Genomic DNA, 25,329 nt, shown 5'->3' on the forward strand with positions numbered 1-25,329 from the left:
TGTAGCTGGATGGGAAAAGCTGTCTTTGTTCCTATCATGCTTCCTTCTTCCCTCACCCCAATCAATTTTAGTTGAGCAAAAACACTAAGGGTTTTTGGCTTAGTGACCTGACATGTCTTATAAAACCTGCTTGGGCAGCCATTTCAGTCTTTCAGCATGAGACTTTATGAATCCTTTCCTCCCTGCCAGTACCATCACTGTAAAAGTGAGCTGCTGTATCTCCTGCTGGTGGGTGAAAGAGGCTTTAGTGCTTCCCCTGACCCTCTGCACAGACATTGCAGGGAAATGTGTGTCACAGATTGTGCTATTTTCCTGACAGCACTGTCTCTGTCTCTTCCCAGGGACAGAGAAAGCTCACTACCTTGAGACCAGGCTCAGTTAAAGATCTGTCTTGCTTCTGGGCTGGTGCAGTCTTTCATTTTACAGTTGGTTTCTTTGTCACACTTGAGGGTTTTGGTAGCACAGTGGTGGGTAAAATACTTAAAACCTGTTTTGAGTGAAGTGATATGTTTATTTTTGCTAGAAAGCCTGCATTATATGTTCATGTTCTCTAGGCTTAAAGAATCTTTAGCCAGGTCATTAGGGAAGCCATTGCAAAAATGGTTTAGTCAGTAATCCCCGTGGAGGCTCAGGTTTATGCCCTGGCTCTTCTGAAAGTCTGGGAGTCTTTATGCACCCTTAGGACTTGAAGATTTGGCCTGGAATTTCATGATGGTAAGCAGAAGTCATATTGAATATCATTGTGATTAATGCTGTTGATTTTTTGTTTGTGTTTCTTTTCTCTTTGTTGTTTTAGGAGAGGAAGTTTAAAGGGGGTTCCGGTCAGATATCAGAGAAAATAATGGAACGCCTCAAAGGCAGAGTTAAACTGGAGAGACCTGTGATCAGTATTGATCAGACAGGTGATAATGTCCTTGTGGAGACTCTGAACCATGAGATATATGAGGTAATTCAATCAGAATAAAAGTAGAGTATGCATTTAGTAGGGGAATACATCTGCTGTAGCTCTTAGCCAGATATAATCAGGAAGTACCCATTTGTGTGTGCCTATTTCTTGGACTGTGCTGACACTCCATGGAACCTGCTTTATAGATTTATTTATGACTGGTTCTCTTCTTGGTGTTCTGCTGCTTGGTTTCTGTCATTACTCTGACTTCTCCACCTTAACTTTCTATGTCTTTATCTATTTTTATGTTTTAGTTCTGCATTGAGACCATTTCAAAGGAAGGAAAAATAACTTTCCTGTTTGTGTCTAAGTTTGTGATTCACAGCACAAAAAAAAAAAAGACATTTCAAACACCTTTTGTAATATTTTGCCTCTGTACTGTGGTGCTTTGAAATGCTCCATCAGCACATGATTGCCCACAGTGGCACCCATGGGGCAGCAGCAGCCTCATCAGCCTGAGAGCAGCAGTGTTGTGATATTCTATCACCCTACAGAGTCCTGCACTGCTCCAGTCTGACCCAGGGCCTGTGAGAGGCATGAAGCATGTTCAGGGAAGCTGGAACCACTATTAGTGTTCCTTGTCCTGAAATAACATCCTGTGAATATACACAAATGTGATTTTTTTAGCATCTTATAATTGGGACAAATGTGGGTCATATTTTTGTGGAGATGATAAAAGGCAGATTTACCTAAGCCATAGGATGTCTCTTGTCCCATTTCCCCACCTGTCTCCAGCCAAGTTTCAACTCTGCTCTGTTTTTCCAGCTCCTTTTTTATGAAATGGCAGAATTACTTTTGTCACCTGGAAATATGTGTGTGGGAAGGCCACCTGGCAGGGTCAGGTGTGGGAAAGCTGTTAGCAGCTATTAAAGAGTGCCTTTCAAACATGTCCTGTGGGATGAGCTCGCTGGGAGGCAGCACCTTGTGCTGACTTTGTTCTGCATTTCAGGGCAAGTACGTGATCAGTGCCATCCCTCCAATCCTGACAACAAAGATTCATTACAAACCAGAGCTGCCACCAAAGAGAAACCAGTTAATTCAGCGTTTGCCTATGGGGAGTGTCATAAAGTGCATGATGTACTACAGGGAAGCCTTCTGGAGGAGGAAGGGTAGGTGGGGAGAGCAGAGGACTTGGGAACTCTGTGAAATTTTGACACTCTGCTGTCTAACAATCAGGGAATAAATCCAAGGGAGGGTTAAATGTGTAAAACCCCAAAATCAAACATCCAGAAAAGTGAAAAGTAAAGCTCTTTAGAAAGCAGAATTCTTTCTCTGAGCTTGAGTGCATGTCCCAAGGATGAGTCCAGACCCAAACAGAATCCCAAATCTCATTGCAGTTGGCTGAGGTGGGATGACCAAGAGAACAAGCAGTGTTTCCCTGGGAAGCCTTGCTGAAACCTGCAGAGCACAGCAGCTTCACCTTCCCTGCAGCATCAGCTCCCTTCTTCTCCTGCCAGGGACAGTTAGGTCAGCCAAAGAGAATTGACAGCAGATGACAAGCAGAGCTTAAGGTGTAAGCAAGCCCTTTCCCTGATTTTAATCTTCTGTTCTGCAGACTTGATATCTCAGAGGACTGGGAAAAGTAGGTTAGGTTTTTGTTTAGCTCCAGGTATTTTTTCCATGCTGTAATATCTTGTTTTTCTCAGCTTTAACTGATACCATTTTCAGAACTATTTGTATGAACAGATTAGTTCCACTTTCTTCCTATCAATGTTGAGAGTGGTAAGAATATTTCTTAATCAAAGTAATTTCATTTTTGTATGTTTTAAGGCATAAACTGGCCACTGAGATGAGGTAGGAATACAGTCAGGTATATGTATTGTTATCTGTATGAGATTTTTCACATGTCCTGGTGTGATCCTGGGTTAGACAGCCCATGCTTCTGCTGCATTACTGTCATGGAACACCATTCCTAACAATCTTATCACCAGCAAAATCAAAATAGTGTAAATTTGAGCCTCCAGTGACCAGATGTAATTACACTGGGTTTTATTTTGGTCAAAGTTACTCATGGAACAAATGACCATAGTTCTGACTAGATCAATTTATTTTTGATGTTTATTGTCCCCAAAATAGAAAGCCAAAGGGACTTGCAGCAATTCACAGAAATTCCTTGTTAAGTAATAATGGAATCTTAAAAATTTTTGCAAGTCTGTGTGCATAATTTCCCAGAGTCAGAGAGAAGAGAGTAGAGAAACTGTTACAGAGACACTTCAGACATGTAGCTGTTATTGGTAATAGTGGAATTACTGTACAATTCCTTTTATGGATAATTTTCCTTGCTCATTACTATCAGAAACAGTGATCATCAACAGGTTTTTCTAACAATCATCTTGGGGTTTCTTTCCCCTTAGGTTATTGTGGTTCCTTCATCATTGAGGATGAAGAGTCTCCAATTGGAATAACCATAGATGACACAAAACCTGATGGAACTTTCCCTGCCATTATGGGGTAAAAGCTGCTAACCCACACTCACAGATGGGAACTTTTTCTTGTGAGAGTTAGTGGGAGCAGGAGGGAGAGGGGAAATGACCAGGTTGCATCCCTGTTTCCCGCTTCCACAGTTTGCACAAATGGAGGAGAGCACTTCTGCCAAGCCTTTGTGCCTCTCTAGTCCATATAAACTTTTTGGTGAAGGTTCTGCTACAAACAGCCTAATACAAAGCATGTGGTTGGGAAGGAGTTGAATTTGGCTGTAGTCTTTTTTAAGCATTCAGTTCATGTGGTTTTTTTGCTGTGGAGTAGATTTAGAAATAAATCCCTCTCTTACCTATCTGTTTGAGCCTGTATTTGGCTTATGTTGGGCTTTTATGTTTACTGCCTGGTCCAAAATGACAATGCAATTGTCCAAGAAATCCTCATTTGTCTCCTCTCCCCACTGAGCTGAGGCAGGACAAGGAACATCAGCTGCTAAAGTAGGGAGGCAGCTATGAAGTGAAAAAAAAATTAAGATTCTGTAGAAACTGGCAAGTAAAAATGTTAGTGTTTGGACAAACAGGTGGGAAAATACATGACAGCATTTACTGGCTTTTAAAATAGCTGAAACCAAATGAACAAACAATCTTTACAAGTGTTTCCACCGTAATCTGAGGTGAGACTGCCAAAAAAAGGCCAATATAAATGTCAGACAACTACTCCTTAAGTGTCTGGAAGGGAAAGCTCCCCACTTGTACTGAACTGTACATGTCTGTGGGCATGTTCAAGGTTTAAAAGCTTCCATGAGAGCAGCAAACCTCCTCCAAACCCCATATGGCAAACAGTTTCCAGCTTTCTTTCTCCTCATGGATTTATGTGACTTTCTAAAAGAGTGTAGGAACATACTTCATCCCCTGGATATCTCCACTAGGGTCAGATGAACTAATTGCCAAACTTTTTTCCTTCAAGAGGAATAAATATTAATCCCAGTTCTTGCAGGAATGATCCATGACACTGTGCAGTGCCTGTCAGAGCAGCAGGCTGCCACCCCTTGCTAACACCAAGTGGCACAGGCAGCTGCCTGCTGGACTTCAAAAGCTTAAGAAAGCTCAAGGTCTCAGTCCTTTTGGGTCAGACCTAGATGGGTGCCCTCTGGAAATGCACACCCTCCCTTTCAGTTAACTCTGCAGGTTACCCTGCACAGGCTTTTTCACCTCTGTGACCTGTGATTATTAAATGTTGAGGTATAATGACAAACATGAAGCTCATCACATACCAGTAAAGTGCTCTGCCAATCCCTTTTTAGAGTAATTTTGGGCAAGAGCTTGCAAATCAGCTGGGGTGATGTTCATATGCCTTATTTTTCTTTTCAGTTTCATCCTTACCAGAAAGGCTGTCAAACTGGCCCACCTCAGCAAGGAAGAGAGGTAAGAGTTCAGAAGCTGTAGATACTCAGAAACAATTTTTTTCTCTGGGATGCTTCCCCACAGGAATGTGTGTGAAAATGTTTGGGAATATGCACATTTATTTATGCTCAGTGCAACTACCAACACTGGAAATTGGGGCAGAAATTGAGATTTTAGCATAACCAGGCCGAGACACTAATGCTAGTATTCATCCAGTTATGGCTATTTCTAAATTTCCAAGTCCTGCCCACTCTTCCATGCTATGATTTACCAATTCTGGGTCTCTATGTGAATGGAAAAGATTTTTCAAACTATGTTTTCAGATTACATCTCCACTGAATGATTTAGCCCAGGGATACAGGAGTGCTGGCATGTCTCCTTTTGGGTCTCCTTCAGATTCAGACTGGGTGATAAAATTTTTAAACTTCTGTGTTTACAAAAGTATGGTTTCCCCATTAGTCAGTGAACTGAACAAACAGCACTTTCTAAATGTGAATTTTGGTACTGTGCAAGTGAAAGAGGAGCTCTGCTTAGGTATGTAAGCTGCATTCTTCAGCTCATATTTTATTCCCAGCTACAGTAAATCTGTAGAGATTTAATTGATTTATATTGCTTTTCTTCTGGTCTTACACCAGCGAGCATGAGAATGAATTGGCTCTGTATCCTAAAATAGCTGTACAAAGATTTATTTTTTTAGAGCTCATTGCCAAAATCAACCTTCATTTCCCATTCCCTGGGTCCATTTTAGATGTAACTTTTAGGCATCAGCATTTGAAATATGTATGTTAAGATAAGAACTTGAAATCAGACTTAAAAACAAAGCCTAACCCAACTTTCTTTCCAATGTGTTGCAATAAATTTGGGATTTTTATAAGAAAGATGAGAGTGGAGAGGTTCCCCCACACCTTTTTTTTTTTGTCTGACTCTGATTTTATTTTCTTACAGGAAGAAGAAGATCTGTGAGGCATATGCCAAGGCACTGGGGATGAAAGAGGCCTTACAAGTAAGGAATTAATGCCTGGTTTTGCCTCTGTTGTACAATAATGTTGCTCCTTTGTTCTGCATAATGAAGGCAAAGTTCCTGGCACCTAAAATGTGTACCTAAAATTGCATGTTGTGCCATGCAATCTATATTCCCAACGGGAGGACAGGACTGAGTACAAGAAGAAAAGAACTGCCAGTCTCACCCTGCACAAGAAAAGAGAAGGCAGTGCATGTTTTAGTTTGTCCTGTCATGTGCCCATGGGAGATTGATGTTTCTGTAAAAGCACAAAAATTTGCTTTGTGCAGATGGATAGCATTAGCCAGATGACATGGCACTGCTTTGTCAGGTATTCTTAGCCTGTTTTTCCCCCTCTTCAAAAGAAATATGTTCTTTATTTCCAGTCTCTCTGCCAGTGTTTCACTGTTTTCTCTGTTGATACTCACAGCCTGTGCATTATGAGGAGAAGAACTGGACCATGGAGCAATATTCAGGGGGCTGCTACACAGCCTACTTCCCACCAGGCATAATGCATTCCTATGGAAGGTAAAACAGAATGCTTTGCTTTCTAATTCATATTTCTGAGCTCATGTACAGTGCTATACCTTATGGGACACACCTATGGTATATTTACAATATTAGGGGAACTTCAACGCTCTTTCTACTCCCCTGCTCCCCAGCTAACAAGGATCTTGTTATTTACTTTACTAAGAGCAGAGTTTCTCTTGTGGCTTTCAAGGAAATGAAACACAGTCACAAAGGGACCTGCTAAAGCCAAAAAACTTTTCCCCTCTGGATTATTTGTAGTAGTTTGTGCTATGCAGTGTTTGCAATTGATCCCTCTAGAGACCCCCAAGCCCTTGAGGACACACATCTTGGACAGATGAAGCGTCTCCACTGACTGCATAGGTGGAGCATCGGGTTCAGGAGGAGCCCAGGAGCTCCTGAGTGTGTCCAGCATGGGGTGACAGCCTGTCTGAGCCAAAATCATGTGGGGAGGAGTTGTCCCATGTGCAGTCTCTTCTGTCATTTATCCAAACGCTCAGGCAGTGATGGGTGAGCTGTCTGGCCTGGGGAAGCTGCTGTCCAGCACTCAGGGAAAACCTAATGGGGGGTTAGATGGGAGTCCTTACACCAGGCATATTCCCAGTGGGAGAGGGAGCTCCATACCAACAGCTGGGTTGGCTGGAATGCTTGTGCAGCACTGCAGGGCTGAGGGACTGGCTTTATGGGGTGAATGCAGGTCCCTGAATGCCAGGCCTTCAGCAGCCAGGCAAGTCCAGCCTCCAAACAGAAGCTGATAGTAGTGGTCTCTCTCTGCAGAAACATCATTCTCATTCCACTGTAAGAGCAGGATAACAGCAAAGCTGCCATGAAGAAGACATAAATCTATCAGCTGCACTGCATTGCTGGAGGCTGTTAGGATTATCCCTTATCCCAGCACTAAAATAAGGCCTGTATTATTTTGCATGGAAGCTGGGAACACTGATTTATGCCTTAGGTTTTCTCTCTCTCTCAGATATTGAATTTTGTGTACAGAAGCAAACAGGTGGTCCTGCAGGGACAGCTATTGCACCTCAGCCCAGGTCTGCAGGGACTGTGGACAACTGAAGCCACGCACTCCATCAAAGCCATAAATTGCTTTTAGAAGGATCATTGCCTTCCTGTCACTTGTCACCTGACATTCTCCACTTGTTTTGAAGGATCATTCGCCAGCCTGTTGACAGAATCTACTTTGCTGGCACGGAGACAGCAACGCAGTGGAGTGGATACATGGAGGGGGCCGTGCAGGCAGGAGAGAGAGCAGCCAGAGAGGTACAAACCCCTGTTCTGCTTTCTACATCTCTATCAAAAGGCTAGAAAGGATTAATTACAGCTTGGAGGGTCTGATTCAGTGCAAAGGCTCCTAGAATTGACAGGGAGGGATTCTAGAAAACAATGTGACCAAAGTATTTTTATTTTTTTAAACATACTTGATTAGTTATTTAATAGAGTGAAGCCAAGAATCTCAACCAAATCAGAGTATTACTGAACTGGAAACATAAAATAAAGCTTATGCAGCTTATGCCATGTACTACATCTGTAGAGGGACAAAAACCCCAACCCGATGCTTCTTGTAGTTATACTACCTCAGTTTCTAAGAAATTAAACACTGCATGTTTTAAAACTAAGTAATTTCAAATGGTCACAGCTATTTCCTGTGCAGAAATCTGGAAATCTGAGCATTGTTCCTGTTTTTGATCTATTCCTTCTGCTGCTTCTTTTACAAGACAGTCCTGTTAGCTGAGCTTTAGGAAATTGTAATGTGCAGCTCTGATAATGTCTAAATCTCCTCCGAATGACACACATTGGGCTGGGATCCCAGTCACAGTGAAATCCCTTTACAATAATCTGGAGGGAGGGGAAAAAAGCATTAAAGGGTGCACATTACAGTTACAACTGCTGCATGGCAAAGCCACAGAGTTGTTATATAAGGGAAAATCAGTCTTTTACTTCCATTTGACAGGATGTCATATTTGCCTTATAATCCTTATTACTTGCTTCATTTCAAATCACCTAATTTCTCTGTTCTCCATTCCTGTGAGCAGTAGTTACAAAGACACTGAGCTGTCTTCTGGAGGTGTTCATTTGCCCCCAGTAATCCCCATGATTGTTGCAATCAGTTTATTCTCAAGAAAAATCCTTGATGAGATTTGTACTGCTTGAATAGGTGAGGGAGGGCTCCATAATTCTATGCTGGGAGAGCCTCAGGGTTGCATCTTTCCTCTTTCTATATCCCAGAAGCATCACTCCTAACAGGTTTTGTGTCCCAAGTGCATGGCAGTAACCTCACCTTGGTATTTCTCAAACTGCCTTGAGAAAAAGCATTTCTACTCAGAAAACAAAACCAAAATGGAAAACCTCCCACAAAAATATTTAGAGAAGCTCTAGTAGAAATCACTGTACATTACTGTTCAAAAGACTTTTAGCTAATCATAGTTTTACCTTTTATCAGTGTCACCTTGCTCTGACTTCCTTTGTTTCTCCAAAACTGGAAGTATTGTGGGTTATAATTTTTTTCATGTGGTAGAAATAATTTTTTCTTGTAGATACTGCACAGCATGGGGAAGATCTCCAAGAGTGAAATTTGGATGCCAGAGCCAGAGTCAAAGGTAAGCCAGAGCATCACTGTCACCCAGTCAGGCACACACCCCTCAGTCAGGTGTGTCTCTATTTCAGTGGCTCCTGTACACACTGCTCCCAGGCAAGGCTTCAGTCGCCTCACATGATGATGGTATTAATTTTTGTGGCTTGTCCAAAGAATATTATTGCCTGTGTCTGAAGGGTGGATGACAAAGAGCCAAGGAAAATGATCTCAGAGCCTGGGGGACTGGTTTAAAACCAAATAGAACCTCATTCCAGCCATAAATAACTCCACTGTCCTGTGACTGTTCAGGATGACAGAAAACCCCTCTCACAGCCATGACTCTTCTTCCCTGCACAATCTGGTCCTTGGGAAAAACCTCCCCATGGGGGGTGTTTGCCACCTCCCTGCTTACATGGTGAGGGGGGACCCTGCAGAGTCACCATCTGTCTTGGTTTGGAGGACAGTGTCTGCTAAGAAAGGCAGGAGCCTCTCTTGAAATGGACAATGTAAAACCCCTCCCTTCAAACTATTATAATTTTGAAATTAAGGGGCTTTCAGGTAAAGATATGGGAATAGGAATAACTGTTCTTTGCTAGGAAAATTGAAATAGAAATATAGTATTACAAGAAACAAACCCAAAACACAGTCAGAGTACAACCTGACACCCCGTCAGGCAGGGTGTTGGCAGCAGTCCCATTCCATGGTGGCTGCATCCTCCTGCAGTGACAGATGTGGTTCAGCTGGAGCAGTGCTCCTGTACAAGGTGCAGTTTTCCTCCAAAGGTCCAGTGATGATGTGTAAAAGTCTGGTTATTCTCTGGGAATCCAGTGGGAAAAAAGGCTGCCTTGGTGTTCCAAATCTCAGTTTTTATCTCAGTAGGAAAGGCTTGGCTCCTCCCCCTGGGTGGAGCATCTCCCAATGGGATGATGGAATTTTAGCAGTCATGCAGTGGGACTCAATGGCCCATTAGCAGGAGAGATCTCCCTGGGAGAAGGATGAGTTGGGGAAAAGATAAAGAACACTGCCCCACCTGGTTTTTAACAGATGGCCCATTAGCAGAGGATATCTCCCACAGAGATAAGGATCACTGCCCCACCAGGTTTCGACAGATGGTGATAGAATACACACTTTTGGTTACATCCTGTATTGCAACCTAAGACACCATCTCCTGTCTCCCCCAGGATGTCCCATCCCGACCATTCACCACCACCTTCTGGGAGAGGAACCTGCCCTCGGCGCCGGGGCTGCTGTGCCTGCTGAGCTGCACCCTGTGTGTCACCTCCGTGGCTGCTGCGGGGCTCTTTGCCTGTAAAAAAGGACTTTTTGCTCGAAACTAGCGGGGATCACATGCCCAGTGGGAGCTGCACACCCCCTCTCCTCCCCTTTTACCAGATGAGTGTTATTTTGGAGAAAAGTGGCATGGACATCTGGAAAGAGCAAAAGTTATTCTCCTTGTGATTTTTCTTTTTAGTCCCATAATTAATGCATTGAATCTACTGCAGTTACTACCAGCTAAATCTACTGTGGGGGCATTTTTTCAAATTTGTCCATTTGTTTTTGGTTGGACATGATATTATCAATGATATATTCCAAATACAGGCAAGGCAAAATGCAGATCACACCTTTTCTGAGCTGCAGAGAGGTCTTGGAGAATGCTTTTGTTCCCACTCAGTGTTTTATTTTTCACTACACAAGACAGTAAATGCCCTCATGCATTCACCTGAGAACATCTGAGGTTATTCCCATACCATCCCTGCTGCACAGAAGAGATTAGCATGCTGATCAGTCGTAGAATTGCCAAATTAATTTTCAAATGCATCTGATTAATTATTAATCATCGCAACGTGAAACTTAACCCCGAGCTGGATGAAAGGAGGTAATGAGCACGAGGCACAGCACTGAACAGGGAGAGAGGAGGCATGGCTGGGCTTCATTCTGCCCACTGCCAAGGAAACATCTGTGCACATCTGCTCTGCGGGGAGCCTGCCCTGAGAGCATCCATCCAGCCCAGCCTTGTGCTGCCACAGCACAGTGAAATGAATTAGCAAAGTTAAATTCCCCCAACTTGCAGCAGGTGCTGCCTGTTATTTTCCAAATGGCAGCAGCTTCCTGGCTCCCTGTCCATTTGCTGCCCCTCATTTCACTGCTAATCTGTAGCCCCTTCTTCCAATAAGGAAAAATGTATTTGAGGCTCGAATTACTGCCTTGTAAATTACAGTAATTGGATGCATCTGCCTGTTCCGCTCTAATTGTGTACATGATACACTTAAAATAATCACTTTAGTGTTTTACTGAAGTCTGGAATGTATGTTTCACAATCATGATGTGGTCTTTTTGCCATGAATTTTGACCATTGTACGTGTCCATGAACTCAACTGTTGTTCAGCGTGGGTGAAATGTGCCTTTCAATAGTCCTGAAACCTTGATCTTCTTATAAACTTTTCTTCAGATTCTTTCTTGCTTGTTTTTTTGTGAGTTACATGAATTGCTGATTGACTCAAGGGCTCCCTGCTGAATGTGCTCTCCCCAGCTCAAGCCATTGCAGGGCAGGAATTCCTGTGCACTGTGGCTGTGCCTCCTCAGGGAGGGAGCACAGGCTACTGATGAGCCTTTTGTGGTGTGAAACAGTTCTACACTGACACACACTTCCCCCAGGGGGACATTTCCACCACCTGAAAAACACTGCCCATACCTGTTCAAAAATAATTTATCCATAGGTGTATTTGTAGCAATTAGAGCCATTCATTTTCAGGCTTTCTTTAGACTTGACATCAGAACTTCCGTGTGCACATGCAAAAGGGACCCCAATTCATCTGCAATACACCTGTGAGCCAACACTGTCCAGCTTCACTTTTCACCTTATCCACACACATTTCTATTGAAATTAGTTTGGGGTTTGAAATACCAGTGCAGTTCAGCTGAACTCATCTCAAGCTGTTAAACAGGGCCAGGTACAACATTCGCCCTTCCCAGTGAAAGGCACGTCTTGCTGCTGAGGGATTGGCAGGCAGGAAGTGAAATGAGAGAGATTGATTAAAATTGGCATTTCTGAAACTCCTGCAGCTCCCAGGCACCAGGCTGCTGCAGAGAAAGGGCAGCGTTTGTCAGAGATTACAGACCAGCTCCCATCCTGCTTTAATGCCCTTTCTGACAATCACACCAATTTCCCTGTTTAAACATTAAACATTTAGCTTAAATATTAAACAGCCAGGCATCTTTCTTAAACCAATTTTGAAACGGAACGGGACCGAGTTTATCACCACTGACAACTCCCCAAGTGAGCTGCTGCTGGTATTAAAGCTGTGAGGATGAAGCACCAGGGAAACACCTCTTTCTTCTGGGAACCAAGCAGAATCCTCACCCAGGGTGGAGAGTGGGAAAGTCTTTAGACACCTTCCCTAAGCAGGGGTGCTCAGTACCCCAGTTTTTGGAGGAAGAGCTTTCACTCCCTTCCAGAAGTGGGAAATGTTCTGTCCTTTTCAAATACAGGGTGAGATGGGAGAGGTTGAGGTCCACACCAAGTCCTTCAGCACCAGTGGGAACTGAATGTAATGACACCCCTGGCAAATGAGAAAACCTTGGGTGAAAGGGCTGCTGGAAGTAAAACAAAGGCCAGAGCAAGCACTGGCAGAAGGAGTAGCAGAGGGAGAAAAAAACCCTAACATTCCATAGTAGCAGTGAAATAAGAAGCACCACTCAGCACACAGATCAGGAGGTCCAAAATAAGCAAGGGGATGATACATGTGAGAAGATCTGCCTCGTTTTTTATCAAGCTGCTGGATTTGCTTGCAGATAGCATAGCAGCTTTGCCCAAGCCCTGGGGATGGAAAAACACTCATGTGAGACTCTCCCTCCTCCTTTCTGGCCCACTCCCTTTGGATGCAGCTCTGTCTGTAAAGGGTGACAGGGTTGTTCCCCCTCTGGCTGCCATCAAACAGCCCATGGGGACAGGCACTCTGAAACAGGATGGGCTGCTGGGTCAGCAGGAGCTGGATGGGCAGGAGGTGCAGGAGAAGAGCCACTGGCTTGATTTTTAGCACCATCAGCCTAGCAAGGCTTTCCTTCCCTCACTACCTGCCCAGCCCACAACCTCTGGCATGGGAAGTGAACTTGAAGCCCTCTGGTTGGAAACCACCATGTGACAGGTCTGGGAAGGAGCCACCATCCCAAGGAAGCAGTGCCAGGTTGCCAGAGCTCCATGTTTTGGAGCACATGGATGTTCCCCAGGGCACAGTGGCCCTCCGGTCATGCTCCTTGTGTGGGACAAGGGAGAGATCTGACCAGACACACCCAGGTTGCTATAAAGGTACATACAGTCCCAAAATGGTGAGGGGCAGGGTGCCCAGAGAACTTGGGATTCCTCCATTCATGGAATTGTTCAAGGTTTCCCTGGATGGAGCTCCAAGCAGCTTATTTTTGTCAAAAGGGAATTTGAACAAGATGATCTTTAAGGTCCCCTCCAACCCAAAGCATTCTATTACTACATGAAAATCCATTCTGGGGAAGCAAGAGGTTGCTGCCTTCACTTGGTCTCTTTGCTAGTCCTTCACCAACAGTACTTTCAATTCACATTTGATACAACCTCCAGGTTCATGCTTGATCTCACTTCCCAGGATCAAACATTCCCCCAACTACTGGCAAAATTAGCATTCTATATTTGAACAAAAATACCACCCAGGGTGATGTGCCAACACAGTCTGACACATCTCAACATCCAGGTTCCCCCCAGCTGGTTCCCATGTCCCACTGACCAGGTTCTGATGCCTGACAGCAAGGGCTTTCCTTGGCCAGAAACTAGGCTGGGCTCAGGCTGGGGACTGGTTTTATGCTCTCTGCACAGAGTTCAGCTCCCAGGTCCAAACACAGAAAACCAGACAAACCAGAAAGTCCTCTACTGTGGAAACATGGCTATAGTCAGTTCTCTTGTGGACTGGTTCTCCCCTTCAACAGTTGCATTTCACACACACACACAGAGAAAGAATTTTCATCTTGGTGAAAATCCAGGAGGGGAAATCAAATGTGTTCTTTGTGAGTGAACTGTAACTTTTTCTTTTCCCACTCAGCTCCCGCACTTGGCAACAAATGCTTTGGGCTCCAGCTGCAATTCCTATTCTGCTCTTTATTTGTAGTGCTTGGCTTTCCAGGCTCTGTTCCTTGTTTCTTGCTCTCTTTGTTTTGGGTTCTTTGACTCATCTTACATAACAGAGACAGAATAACCCAGGACACATAGAAAGAGCAGGGAAAAAGTTTCTCAAGCAAAATCCCATTACAGATGAGGGGAGAGGGAAGCTTTAGCAGTGGTCAGCAGTGCCTTCCAGCCACACATCTCTTCTTCCAGAGTCCCAGGGATGTGGTGTTCCCTGGTCTGTAATGAACACATCAGACAGGGGCATGATTTTGCACTGCCTCTCTTCCCAAGCACAAGAAAATACAAGACAGATGCCCTTTGCCATCTGTATCTTCCCACAGTTCTTCTTTATGAATTATGCCTGTCACTCACAGCACAAGAGGACAGCTGCCACTTGAGATGGGGTTGAAAATGAAGCAAAGGATGTAATTATTGCTTGTGTTGGCATTTGCACTTCCATGACCAGACCACTCACTTGAAAACTGCTTGGATTACAGCCTGAGTTCTATCATTTTCATCAAGACCTTGGATAAATCCAGGACATGTGGCTGAATTCCAAAAGGCAGAGGGTGGCATTTGAGGATGACTTCTGACAGCTGAGCTGAAGCAAGGCCAGATCAGCAGCATGGCACAGCAGAGCTCAAGGCTGCAATAAGGGCTGGCATCTTCTGGGCTACTTCATAGCAGTATTTTAGCACCTCATAAAAAAATTGTGGCAAGAGCTTCACACTTTGGTTTGCAGAAAGGTCTCTGGGCATTTCTTCACTGGGCATTTCTTCACCCTTCCTGTTGAATTCTGGAAGAGAAGCACACTAAAGGAAAATGATGCAGCTCCCCAGCTTGAAGCATATGTTCTCACCCATCTCCAAGCTCTGATGTTCACACTGGAGGAAGCAGAGAAAGGCAGGCTCCATCCCTGCAGCCTCTGACTCCTGGCTCTGGCCAGCCCCTGGCAGAAATCAGGGCAGGGAAATGGCTGAGGCACCAAGCAAGCCCCTGCCAACACTGCAAAACTTCCTCCAAAGGGCAGCTCGAGTCCTTTCTCCTGCTGGGCAGCATAAAGGAGCTGGAAGAAAAGAGTGAGCACACATCCTAAATGCACCTGGACATTCCCCTTCTCAGAGAAGGGAGTTTCTGTGGGGGTATTTTCCTTTGCAGAGATGGATAGAGGCTCAAATATGCACACTCTGAAAAACTGCTCTGGCCAAACTCCCTCTCATAAAGAATTATTGGGAAATAATATAGTTCATAATTCAGTTAAATATTCTTGTCCCACTTCGGACTGATTTGGCAAATGGAGGCTGGAGTAATGTCTTCCCTTGATTTTGATTAAGTACAAGCATGCATTTCAATTGTTTGAGATAATGACTGCACAGCCCAATGGGACACCTCCCTGCCTCAGACCTGGAACAGAAGTTTCCACATCTGAAATTATAATGTAATTTCTGCTAAATGCAACACTGCTGTGCAAAGTGTTTTCTTACAGCTTGGAGCATATGCAAATTGGGCACAGCCTGGGGGCTGACAAGGATGCCTCAGTGCATTATTGATGTGTTTCCTTTCCCCTGCTCCTTCCCAGCCAAGCACCAGGGCATATTCAAGTGTAGTGTTAAATCCCAGTAGGCAGAGGAGCAAACAGAGCCACTTGACAAACTAAATCATCCAAAGGCTGCTGGGTACCACTTCTTTAAGTGCTTCTTAGAGTCTGCTGCTGCAGGGAAAAGGCACTCAGAGATACTCCCTCTCAAAGACACTGCTAAAGTTCAATGACAGTGTGTCCTTGGGCAGGTGAGGCTGGTCTGTGCTCAGCCCCTGTCTGCTGTGGGTCAGATGAATGGATCACTTAGATTTGGACGAGGCTTTTTCTCCCCCACAGAGCTGGAGGGATGGTGGGAAGGAGTCTACAGAGCCTGTAGATGTCAGAGTAAATGGAGCTGGATGGATATGGATTATTTCTTCTAAGAAAGGATTAGAAACATTGCTATCAGAAAATTCACTGTGCTGACAGAAAAAAAAACCAGCTGTAGAAGAAAGCTAATACCCTTTGCTTCTAAATTAGAAACAGCATCTCACCTTCTGTCAAAACACGGGGTGAGACCAGCTTGGACTCAAAACAAGTTGGTTTGCCTCTTTCAGCAGTGCCAGGAAGAATGAAAAGTGGGATGACCCCCCATGGTAGTGGGTCCAGTGCCATTGGATGAAACAGTGTGTTCTCTTTTGACAAGAGAAAAGACATGGCCCTACTGGAGTGGGTCCAGGGAGGGTCCCTAAGATGATCACAGGACTGGAGCACCTCCCCTGTAAGAACAGGTTGAGAGAATTGGGGCTGCTCAGCCTGGGGAAGAGAAGGCTCTGGGGAGTACCTAAAAGGGCTGGAAAGAGACTTTTTATCAGGGCTTGTCATGATAGAAAAAAAAAAGGGGTTAAAATTAAAATAAGATAGATTTACATTAGCTATAAGGTGAAACAATGGAACTGGTTGCCCAGAGAAGTTGTGGATGACCCATTCCTGGAAATGTTCAAGGCCAGGCTGGATGGGGCTCTGAGCACCCTGGTCTAGTTGAAGCTGTCCCTGCCCATGGCAGAGGGTTTGGACTAGATGACCAATCATGATCCCTTTTATACATCCCCTCCAACCCAAACTATTCTATTATTATTTTTTAAATTATTTTTGAGCTTTTTCTAGCCTAGCTTCAGACTGGAAGCTACTGACTGTACAAATCATACACACTAAAATCAACTCACAAAGCCTCTTTACTCAGGTGTATTTTTTTACAGCTTATCTTGGCACTCAGCTGCTAACTGAAGGCTTTCCTAGCAAACTCTGCTAATATTATGACTAGAATATCATGGCTCTGTTTCCAACGACAAACAAATCCATCTACAGCCTGCCTGGGTAAAGAATAGCTATGTATTTAACACATTATATGCACAGCTACCTATTAACATGCAAGACATTAACTTGCAAAGTGTTAGATGGGCAGAGCCAGCCATTTCTTCAAAGCTGAATGCCCCAAGAAGTTCCTAATTGCCATCAGCAGTTGGTGGGAGATAAAAGCTGCTAAGTTTGGTACCCAAAGATGATCTATGCCACAGGGCAGGGCTGGTTTAGATCATGTTTCCCTTGGGCTTCTGGAACAGCTGCCTCCCTTTGGGGCAGCAGCTGGAGGCTGAACAAGGTGCCCTTGAGTGTCTGAAAGGCACAAGGTGACTGAGTTTTGGCTCATGAATTGCCCTCTGGGTGGGTAAATATGTGCTCTTTGCAGAAAAAGTGAGATGTGAGTAAATTCCATCCAATAACTGAATTCCCAAATCCCATCCATCCCTCCATGGACACAGAGAGGACATTTCCATAGGAGTTCTACAGTACCTGCATGGGCTGAAACACCAAATGAGGAGCCCCCTTCCACACCACACAGCAGGACCAACCCGAGAAAAAATGTGTCTTTTTCCCAGGAGATACCAAACTGAACTTTGGTTCCACCAAATGAGGCCGGTTTTGCCTATCACTCTTGGATTTCATTTTTTTTCCCTCTGAGGCAATTCCACAGCCTCAGGGAAAATTTATCCTGTTTTGGGCCAGAAAGAAAAACTCATCAGTCCCTCCAACATTTTGGGATTTGCTCCAGATGAGCAATTGGTGTAATTACCAATTACCAAGACAAGACGAAAAAATTATCCTCAGCTCTTGTAGTAGCACTGAGTTTTGCATGATTTAGCCAAATGATTTGTGCACACATCCTATCCTCTTCTAAACAATGAGTGGGATTTCTAATTGGTTTCTGGGAAAATCATATTTGTATCTTTCATAGATGTTAAGCAAAATGGATTTCTTCTGTATTAATCTGTCCACATTAATTTTCTGTATTCTAGATTGATAGAAATAATGAAGTACCCCTTGGCTGGCACAGTCTTTGAAATGCACACTGAAAGCTTTGTAAATAACTAAATTAATAATAATACCATTTCAATTATGTCCTCTGGGATGCTCATGGATATGTTTGAACAAAGGGCTAAAGAGATAGGTCAAATCTGGCTCCACTTTCCACTCCTCACCTCTGTGAATCACATATTTAGCTATTTAAGAATTATCATTAAAATCCACATCCATCACACAACCTGCACTCACATCAGCAGCACCAATCTAACAAAGCAAGACAAAAATTCCCCACACAAAAATCAAAATAACATCATCACAACACAGAACAAAAATTGCCTAATCCACCCCTTGTGCCTTCACCACAATTACAGCAAAAATTCACCATGAAAACTCTACTCTCCAATACTGTTCAGTCCATGTTTTGCACAAACTTTCCAAGTTATCATCCTCATCTCAAAATCATGATGATCCCAGCACCAAAAACACTGTGAGGGGTTGACCCTGGCTGGATGCCAGACACCCACCAAAGCCACTCTGTCACTCCCCTCCTCAGCTGGACAGAAAATACAGAGGACAGAAAATGTAACACATGGTTCATGAGACAGGATAAGGACAGGGAGACATCACTCATCAAATACTGCCATGGGCAAAACTGAACATGGGGATATTAATTAAATTTATTAGCAACAAAATCAGAGCAGGATAATGAAAAGTAAAAATAAATTGTAAAAACAACTTGCTCCCATCCCTCCCTCCTTCCCAGCTATCCCTCCTCCCCCACAGTGGCACAGGGAGATGGGCAGTGGGGGTTTTGGTCAGCTCATCACACGTTCCTGCCACTGCTCAGGGACAGGAGTCCTTCCCATCTCCAGCATGGGATCCCACCCATGGGGGTCTCCACGAACTTCTGCAATGTGTGTTGATCCCATGGGGAACAGTTCCCCACAAATTGCTTCACTGTGGGTTATTCTTCCATGGGATCAGTCCTTCAGGCACAGCCTCCTCCAGTGTGGGTCCCCCACAGGGTCACAAGTCCTGCCAGGAAACGCTCCAGGGTGGGCTCCTCTCTCCACAGGGCTGCAGGTCCCTGCCAGGACCCTGCTCAGCACAGGCTCCCAGGGGTTCACAGCCTCCTCTCAGCACCCCTGTGCTCCTTTTTGGGTCTTCTATATGGGCTGCAGGGGAATCTCTGCATCTCTGTGCCCTCTGTGCCCTGCAGGTGATCTCTGCATCCCTGTGCCCTCTGTGCACTGCAGGTGGATCTGTGCATCCCTGTGCCCTCTGTGCCCTGCAGGTGGATCTGTGCATCCCTGTGCCCTCTGTGCCCTGCAGGTGGATCTGTGCATCCCTGTGCCCTCCCTGTGCTGCAGGGGCACAGCTGCCTCACCACAGCCTCACCAGGGGCTGCAGGGGAATCTCAGCTCCAGCCCCTGGAGCAGCTCCTGCCCCTCCCTCTGCACTGATCTTGGTGTCTGCAGGGCTGTTTTCCTCTCACCCTGCTCTTCTCTGGCTGCAATTACATCTACACTATAATTTCTTCTCCTTAATTTTTTTAATCCCAGAGGTGTTACCAACTTTTCTAACTGGCCCAGCCCTGGCCAGCAGTGAATCCATCCTGGAGCCATCAGGGATTGGCTCTGCCAGACATGGGGCAAGGTTCCAGAAGCTTCTCACAGAAGCCACCCCTGTGGCCCCTCTGCTTCCAAAACCAGGCCATGCAAACCCAGAGCAGCAGCAATGTTTTAAAGTCATAATCACTTGCTGGCTGCTTTGAGGGCTGTGAAATGCCCTGCTGGTTCTGACACGTTTCTTAGGGGACAGATGCTTTAGAGAGTGTGTGAAGGATTAGTTGAGGGTGTTTGCTTTCATTGTATTTGTGCTCCTTTATAACTTGTAATGCTGAAAGCTAAGCCTATACAAAGAGCACTGCACACTTTAGATGTTTTTCACATGGATGGTTACACTTTCTCCTGTATTCATGGCCAACAGTTTTGTACAACACGGGTCCATTCCCAGGAGCAAATTTGTTTTTCAGTTCTATTGTCTCTCAGCACTGACACTGAGCTAGTGGGTGAAATTAAGTGATTTTGGTCTCTCTTTATTTCTAAGGTTTTTATGTTTACATTACACAGTATTTGGTGCAAGGCCTATTTTCTTCTTATGTTCAGTTTGAGCCGCCTGCCCTACAACAGTAAAAACTAATTCTTAAGTGTTAGAGACTTGATCATCTATTTTTTTTAAATTGTGTATTTAAAATTTTTTTTAAATTGTGTATTTTAGGGGTTGAATGGGATTTTTTGCACTGTTTTGGAGGGATGCTTCAGTGGTTTTGTATTTTTTTTCTTTTATAATCCCCTTTCCTTTACAGAGCTTTCTTTACTAAGAAAAGCTAAAGTTACCTTACAGGTTTCAAAATGCAAAATGCTGTGTCAGCAAGTAATACCACTACAACCAACTCAAAAGGGGCTTCCACAAAAGAAAAGCCTCAAACAACACATATGACATGACAATATTTATTGATTCTAATTAAGGTTAAAAAAATTTCACAGCTGTCAGATAAAAATATCTGCAGAGCCTATTGGAAAGGGAGCTGAAGAAGGAAACCAAGGGAGACAGTCACCACAGAGGCACTTTAGAAAATGCTACGGTTATAAAAGGCACAAATTCATCACACACAGAGCATATATATTCCTGCAAAGTGAAGTCACTCTTTTGAAATTTTTTTTTTCCAAAACACAGAGGCAGGCACCACTGAGCACTGACCTGCACATGACCACAGCAGACACGCTAGAAGCGGCAGTCTATGACAACGCCTAAAGAATTCACTGGAGACACACTTGGAAAGCCAGGCTGCTTTGGCCATCTCATTTTTACAGTCTGTTCTTCAACAGAAAGAAGATCAAGGTGATCTTAAGGTGGTGGAGATGGGAGAGGGAATGTTAGTTCATTTGAACACAGGTCAGGTTTATTTGTGAATGTTTGTGATTTGAGGAGGTTTGCTTCTTGCCCAAGAGCAGTGGCAGGTTTGTTATTTGGTATTGACTCCCTAGGATTTCTGGAGGTCATACAATTCTTCTTCCTCAAAAATAACACTTTTTCATGTCTCAAAAAAAAAGGAAAAAAAATCTTTAAATTTCTGCACATCTGTAAAGCCTGTTTCAGTGAAACAACAGTCCCACTGTGGACACAGAAAGATTTCTTTAAGCCTCATAATTTCTTGTTCAGGCTATGGGTTCCAGTGATGGACAATGCTCAGACAGGTACTTAATTACTTGATTAATGTCTTTGTATTGAAAGCAGATGTGCTATTTGGAATCAAGATCTGCACTGGGGGAAAAAATGCACAGATTAAAGGGAAGACAAGGGGGCTGCCTCAGATTGCTCACATCCTTGTAATTGTTGAGTTGTTCATACAATTAGATTTTAAGCACTTTGGTTAACACAGATTTCTATGCCATGACCCGTTATTCCTTGTAATGTACAGTGGTTATCACAACAGTGTACAAGAAAGTAAATTTCTTTTTTTTTTTTTTTGTAAACTCTTAAGAGCATTACAAAATATGCATGGTAACACAGTTCAGTTTGTAAGAGACAAATACAATTATTTCCAGGGTTGTTCCTATAGTACATTTTACAAAGCTGGTAAACTCTTAGAACTTTCATGATGGCAGGCAGTTGTCTCATCAAATGTGTTAACAAATTAATACAGCACAACTGGTTATTCATAAAAAACAGACTTCATTCCTCTCTTCAAAGGGTTGGCATGAATTTTAATTTCAAAAATGTAAGCCAGTCTTAACAGCTCCCTCTACCCATAGGGAAGCAGCTGGATTCTCTACCTTCATTTGTCAATTCCCTCATCACAGTGGCATCCACCTACACAAGGTGCCACATATTCCTTTTGTGTGGAAAACATCGAGAAAACAGTGGCAAATCCTTTTTTTCATCCCATAGTGGTGGTAAGGTCCACAGCACAATCACAGCAAGACACGGCTGTAAAGACAGAGAGCTTTCCTAAAGCTTTGGCAGTCTGCAAGGAAGAAGACAGAGAGTTTAGAGTTAACACAGATGTCACAACTCAGACCTCCCAGCTCCAACCAGATTTGATTAGAAATCTCAGGGAATACAAATTTGTTTTTTGAGATTCTCTGTTTCACCTACTTTAGCTGTGGTAGAATGAGAAATGTTTTGTGGGATTGCTTTTTTTTCACCATTTTTCTTTTTTTCTTTCTTAGTTTCTTTGAAACTAAGAAAGGTTTATAAGTATAGAAACTTTTCAATATTGTCTTTTAATTGGCCAATCTCATGAAAAGCTTAGGTTATGATTCAGTTCAGTTCTAACTACCTAATTTCTGGTTTTGATTGGAATTTCTCCCCCTGTGGCACACAATATGATCTCATTAAACAGGGAAAAACTTCTGCCAGATTCAGGAGCGAAGAAGAGAGAAATACATTTTTGATGTGAATAAAACTGATTTATCCTCATTAGTTTCATGAATTTGTTCCCCTTTAGAGAATGTGGAGAAGCAGGACCTGAATTCCAAACAGTTTTGGCAGAAAAATCATCTGCAAATGCAGTAGCTCTTTACATGTAACAGATGTATTCACCATTCTAGCACTTACAAATATTGGGACCAAGACTTTAAAAATGTCTTCCCAAATTTAGGTTCCTGTGTTTATTTCTGGCCAGAGAGTTGTGCAAAAGCTCTGAACTTCCCGTTCAGCTTTCAGTTCCTAATTCATGTAGTAAATAAATCACAGGGAGAGAAAGCCACACAGAAGTTCTGTGCAGTAGGCAAATGTCCCAGCAAATTAGAGCTCGATGTGATACAACGAGAGAGGCCATATGTACACTGCTGCACTCTTCTGCCTAAAAGATCTTTATGCCTGAAAAGTTCCCCCATGCATTTTAAAGGGCTGTTATGAGGCTATTCATTTGTTATAAAATCCAAGCTGCTGCTCCAAGATGATGTTTAACCAGCACATCAAGTTAAAAAGAACAAAACCTAAGGGGCAGAAAGCGAGGTGCTGTTCACAAATATTACAGCTTTCCATGCAGTTCAGTAAATTTCCATGGGAGTGTTTGGAGAACAAAGTACTGCTCTACACAGGCAAGATCAGCTGCTAGCCCAAAAATCTGCCTGAGACTGGTGACACAGCTCCTCCTGTCTGCTCACACCAGTTGCTGAATTTGTTATTGTACTTCCCCCATGGCTCTTTACTGCAATCCAATATTTTTAACATATAAATTGCTACAGGTTGAAAGGAGAAGTGCAGCAAACAGGCAATGAAAAATTCCAGACATCTCCAGCTTCATGTGCACCAGATCTTGTTCTCAGCCACACCTGTGTATTCCTATTTTATCTTGTGCACAGGTAACACAGCAGAAATATCTAGAACAAGATGCCAACACGCTGACAAGAGGTTTTGGTGGGTGGATTGTTTTTACTTCTCCCCCATCCCTGCATACTGACTTCTTTATATCTTCTCTATTTTTTTTCCATTTTTTGAACAGTACCAAATTATGGAGAAGAGAAGCACTTGCATTCTCAAATCCACAGTTCTTTTTGATCTCACTATCATTTAGATCCCTGATTAGTTATCAGTTATTAGTTATCAGTTATAAGTGCAACACAGCAGAGCAGGCAGCAGCGGAAGTGCTAATCCCATCAATAAGGTTGTTAGGAAAGACCAAAACTCTGAATCAGCACATCTGTGTCCAGCATGAAGCAGGAGTTTGGGGCCAGATAAGCTGGATGTGTTATTTGGTATTTGTTTTGTTTGTTTTTGTTTTGTTTTGTTTGTTTAATGCTAACACAACATTTTCAAGCCCACTGTGCCCTAGCAGGTAAGAGACAGCCTCGGGGTGCTCACAGGGACAGATTCCCTGGACAAGGGCTCTGCTGTGCCAGCAGCTCTGAACACATCTGGGGAGCCTGAAATCCAACCACACTGCCAAGCACAGCAGAACTATTGTCCTTTAGCTCACTGAATATGCCACTGGGAATGCCAGCATCCTATGGTTGCACTTGCATAATTCAAATGGATAAATTTATCCTGGTTTGTCCCTTAGGTGCCCCCTGGGCTCTGGACATCTGAGTAAGAAACAAAAACACTAACAGTTTCTTACCAGTAATTTGTATGAACTATCTGATTATTCTGTAAGACATGGATTTCTTTTCTCAGTCTACCACACAGGAAGGCAGAAATAATTTTTTTTTTACAACTAGAGATTTTGTTGTACAGTACAGTACAAATAGGGTCTGTGGAGACTTGAAGTTCAGGGGTTGGTTCTGACATAAGAGTAAAACCAACCAGAAATCTCATCAGAATAGGCTTCAGAGAGGTATTTTGTCATTTCTGTCCCAAGATCTGTATTAAAAACTCAAGGTGATAATATCTGGTACCCCAGAAATTCAACAACCAAAAAGTTACTGCTAGAAGTAAGCCTGGATTGGGGTAGGGGTTCTTTTCCAATATGGATCCCTTTATCACATCCCTTCCCTCCAGCCTATTTTCCCGACTGTTTTCACCTCTTCCTCACATTTTGGAGACAGAGAAGTACATGACAAAATAAAACCACTGAAAAATAATTTAAAAAAAGAAAATCCCTCAATTGTGAGGCTTTGAGTGGGCACCTTTCCTCAGTTTCGAACCAGAAGTCCCTTTTTGTAGGCAAAGAACCCAGCTGCAGCCACAGAGGTGAAGAAAGTGGAAAATCCAACCAGCTTTAGCAGTCCTGGCACAGATGGCAAGTTCCTCTCCCAGAAGGTTGTAGTGATGGGCAAAGCTGGCACATCCTGTGGGGAGAGCATCCATTACCCACAGAACATCTCCACTGTGAGAGGAGGGATACCAAAATTGAGAGATTCTTGCAGCAGGAACAGAAGTGGGTTGAAGCAGTTATAGCTTATCAAGAAGCAGTGTATCCAGATTTTCTGCTCAGTTAAAAGGAAGAACACACATATGGAAAGGATTCACAGCCCAGTTAAGAAGTGCAGCTCTTTCCAATCCTGCCTTACAGATTTGTCAGATGGGGTTTTATCTTCTTCCTTTTTTAAGGAAGGGCAATTTTGGTGAATAAAGGAAAGTTTATTGTGGCTTTGATTCAGTGAACTTATATAAAAACAGACAAAAAATTTATCTCATCAGCAAAACAGCAGGAAAAAACCCAATCCATTTTATCTGCATAAATACTTACAATTGATTCAGGTTCTGGCTTCCAAATTTCACTGTCTGGGATTTTCCTCATAGCAAACAGAATCTGAAAATAAATAATTCTCAATAATTACCAATGATTCTTCAAGACAGAAAAAAAAAAGCTGTCTTTGTTGTTTAAAAATGGCATAATAACTGAGCACATATATCACAGTGTGTTCAAATTTTAGAAGAAAACTCAACCTTTTACAACTTATTTCTGGGAATATTTAACAAGACACTCCTCC

The 25,329-nt window shown here is 43.4% G+C and overlaps 2 protein-coding genes across 2 annotated transcripts in view; one reads left to right on the plus strand and one right to left on the minus strand.

Moving 5' to 3' along the window:
* LOC116992749 (amine oxidase [flavin-containing] A-like) overlaps nt 1–11,329 on the plus strand; it is a 34,857-nt gene extending 23,528 nt beyond the window's left edge. The window contains exons 7-15 of the mRNA XM_033052684.1: nt 797–946; nt 1,896–2,055; nt 3,301–3,397; nt 4,735–4,788; nt 5,713–5,770; nt 6,198–6,295; nt 7,453–7,564; nt 8,839–8,901; nt 10,058–11,329. Of these exons, the coding sequence (XP_032908575.1) occupies nt 797–946; nt 1,896–2,055; nt 3,301–3,397; nt 4,735–4,788; nt 5,713–5,770; nt 6,198–6,295; nt 7,453–7,564; nt 8,839–8,901; nt 10,058–10,213 (948 nt within the window). The 3' untranslated portion in view covers nt 10,214–11,329. The remainder of the gene's footprint in view (nt 1–796; nt 947–1,895; nt 2,056–3,300; nt 3,398–4,734; nt 4,789–5,712; nt 5,771–6,197; nt 6,296–7,452; nt 7,565–8,838; nt 8,902–10,057) is intronic.
* Nucleotides 11,330–20,383: 9,054 nt separating this feature from the next.
* Nucleotides 20,384–25,329, minus strand: part of LOC116992530 (amine oxidase [flavin-containing] B-like) — a 53,074-nt gene continuing 48,128 nt past the window's right edge. The window contains exons 14-16 of the mRNA XM_033052265.2: nt 25,086–25,148; nt 24,523–24,684; nt 20,384–21,914 (exon numbers count right to left, since the gene is read on the minus strand). Of these exons, the coding sequence (XP_032908156.1) occupies nt 24,529–24,684; nt 25,086–25,148 (219 nt within the window). The 3' untranslated portion in view covers nt 20,384–21,914; nt 24,523–24,528. The remainder of the gene's footprint in view (nt 21,915–24,522; nt 24,685–25,085; nt 25,149–25,329) is intronic.

Source organism: Catharus ustulatus, chromosome 2 (genome assembly GCF_009819885.2).
Source record: "Catharus ustulatus isolate bCatUst1 chromosome 2, bCatUst1.pri.v2, whole genome shotgun sequence".
Taxonomy (NCBI): Eukaryota; Metazoa; Chordata; class Aves; order Passeriformes; family Turdidae; genus Catharus; species Catharus ustulatus.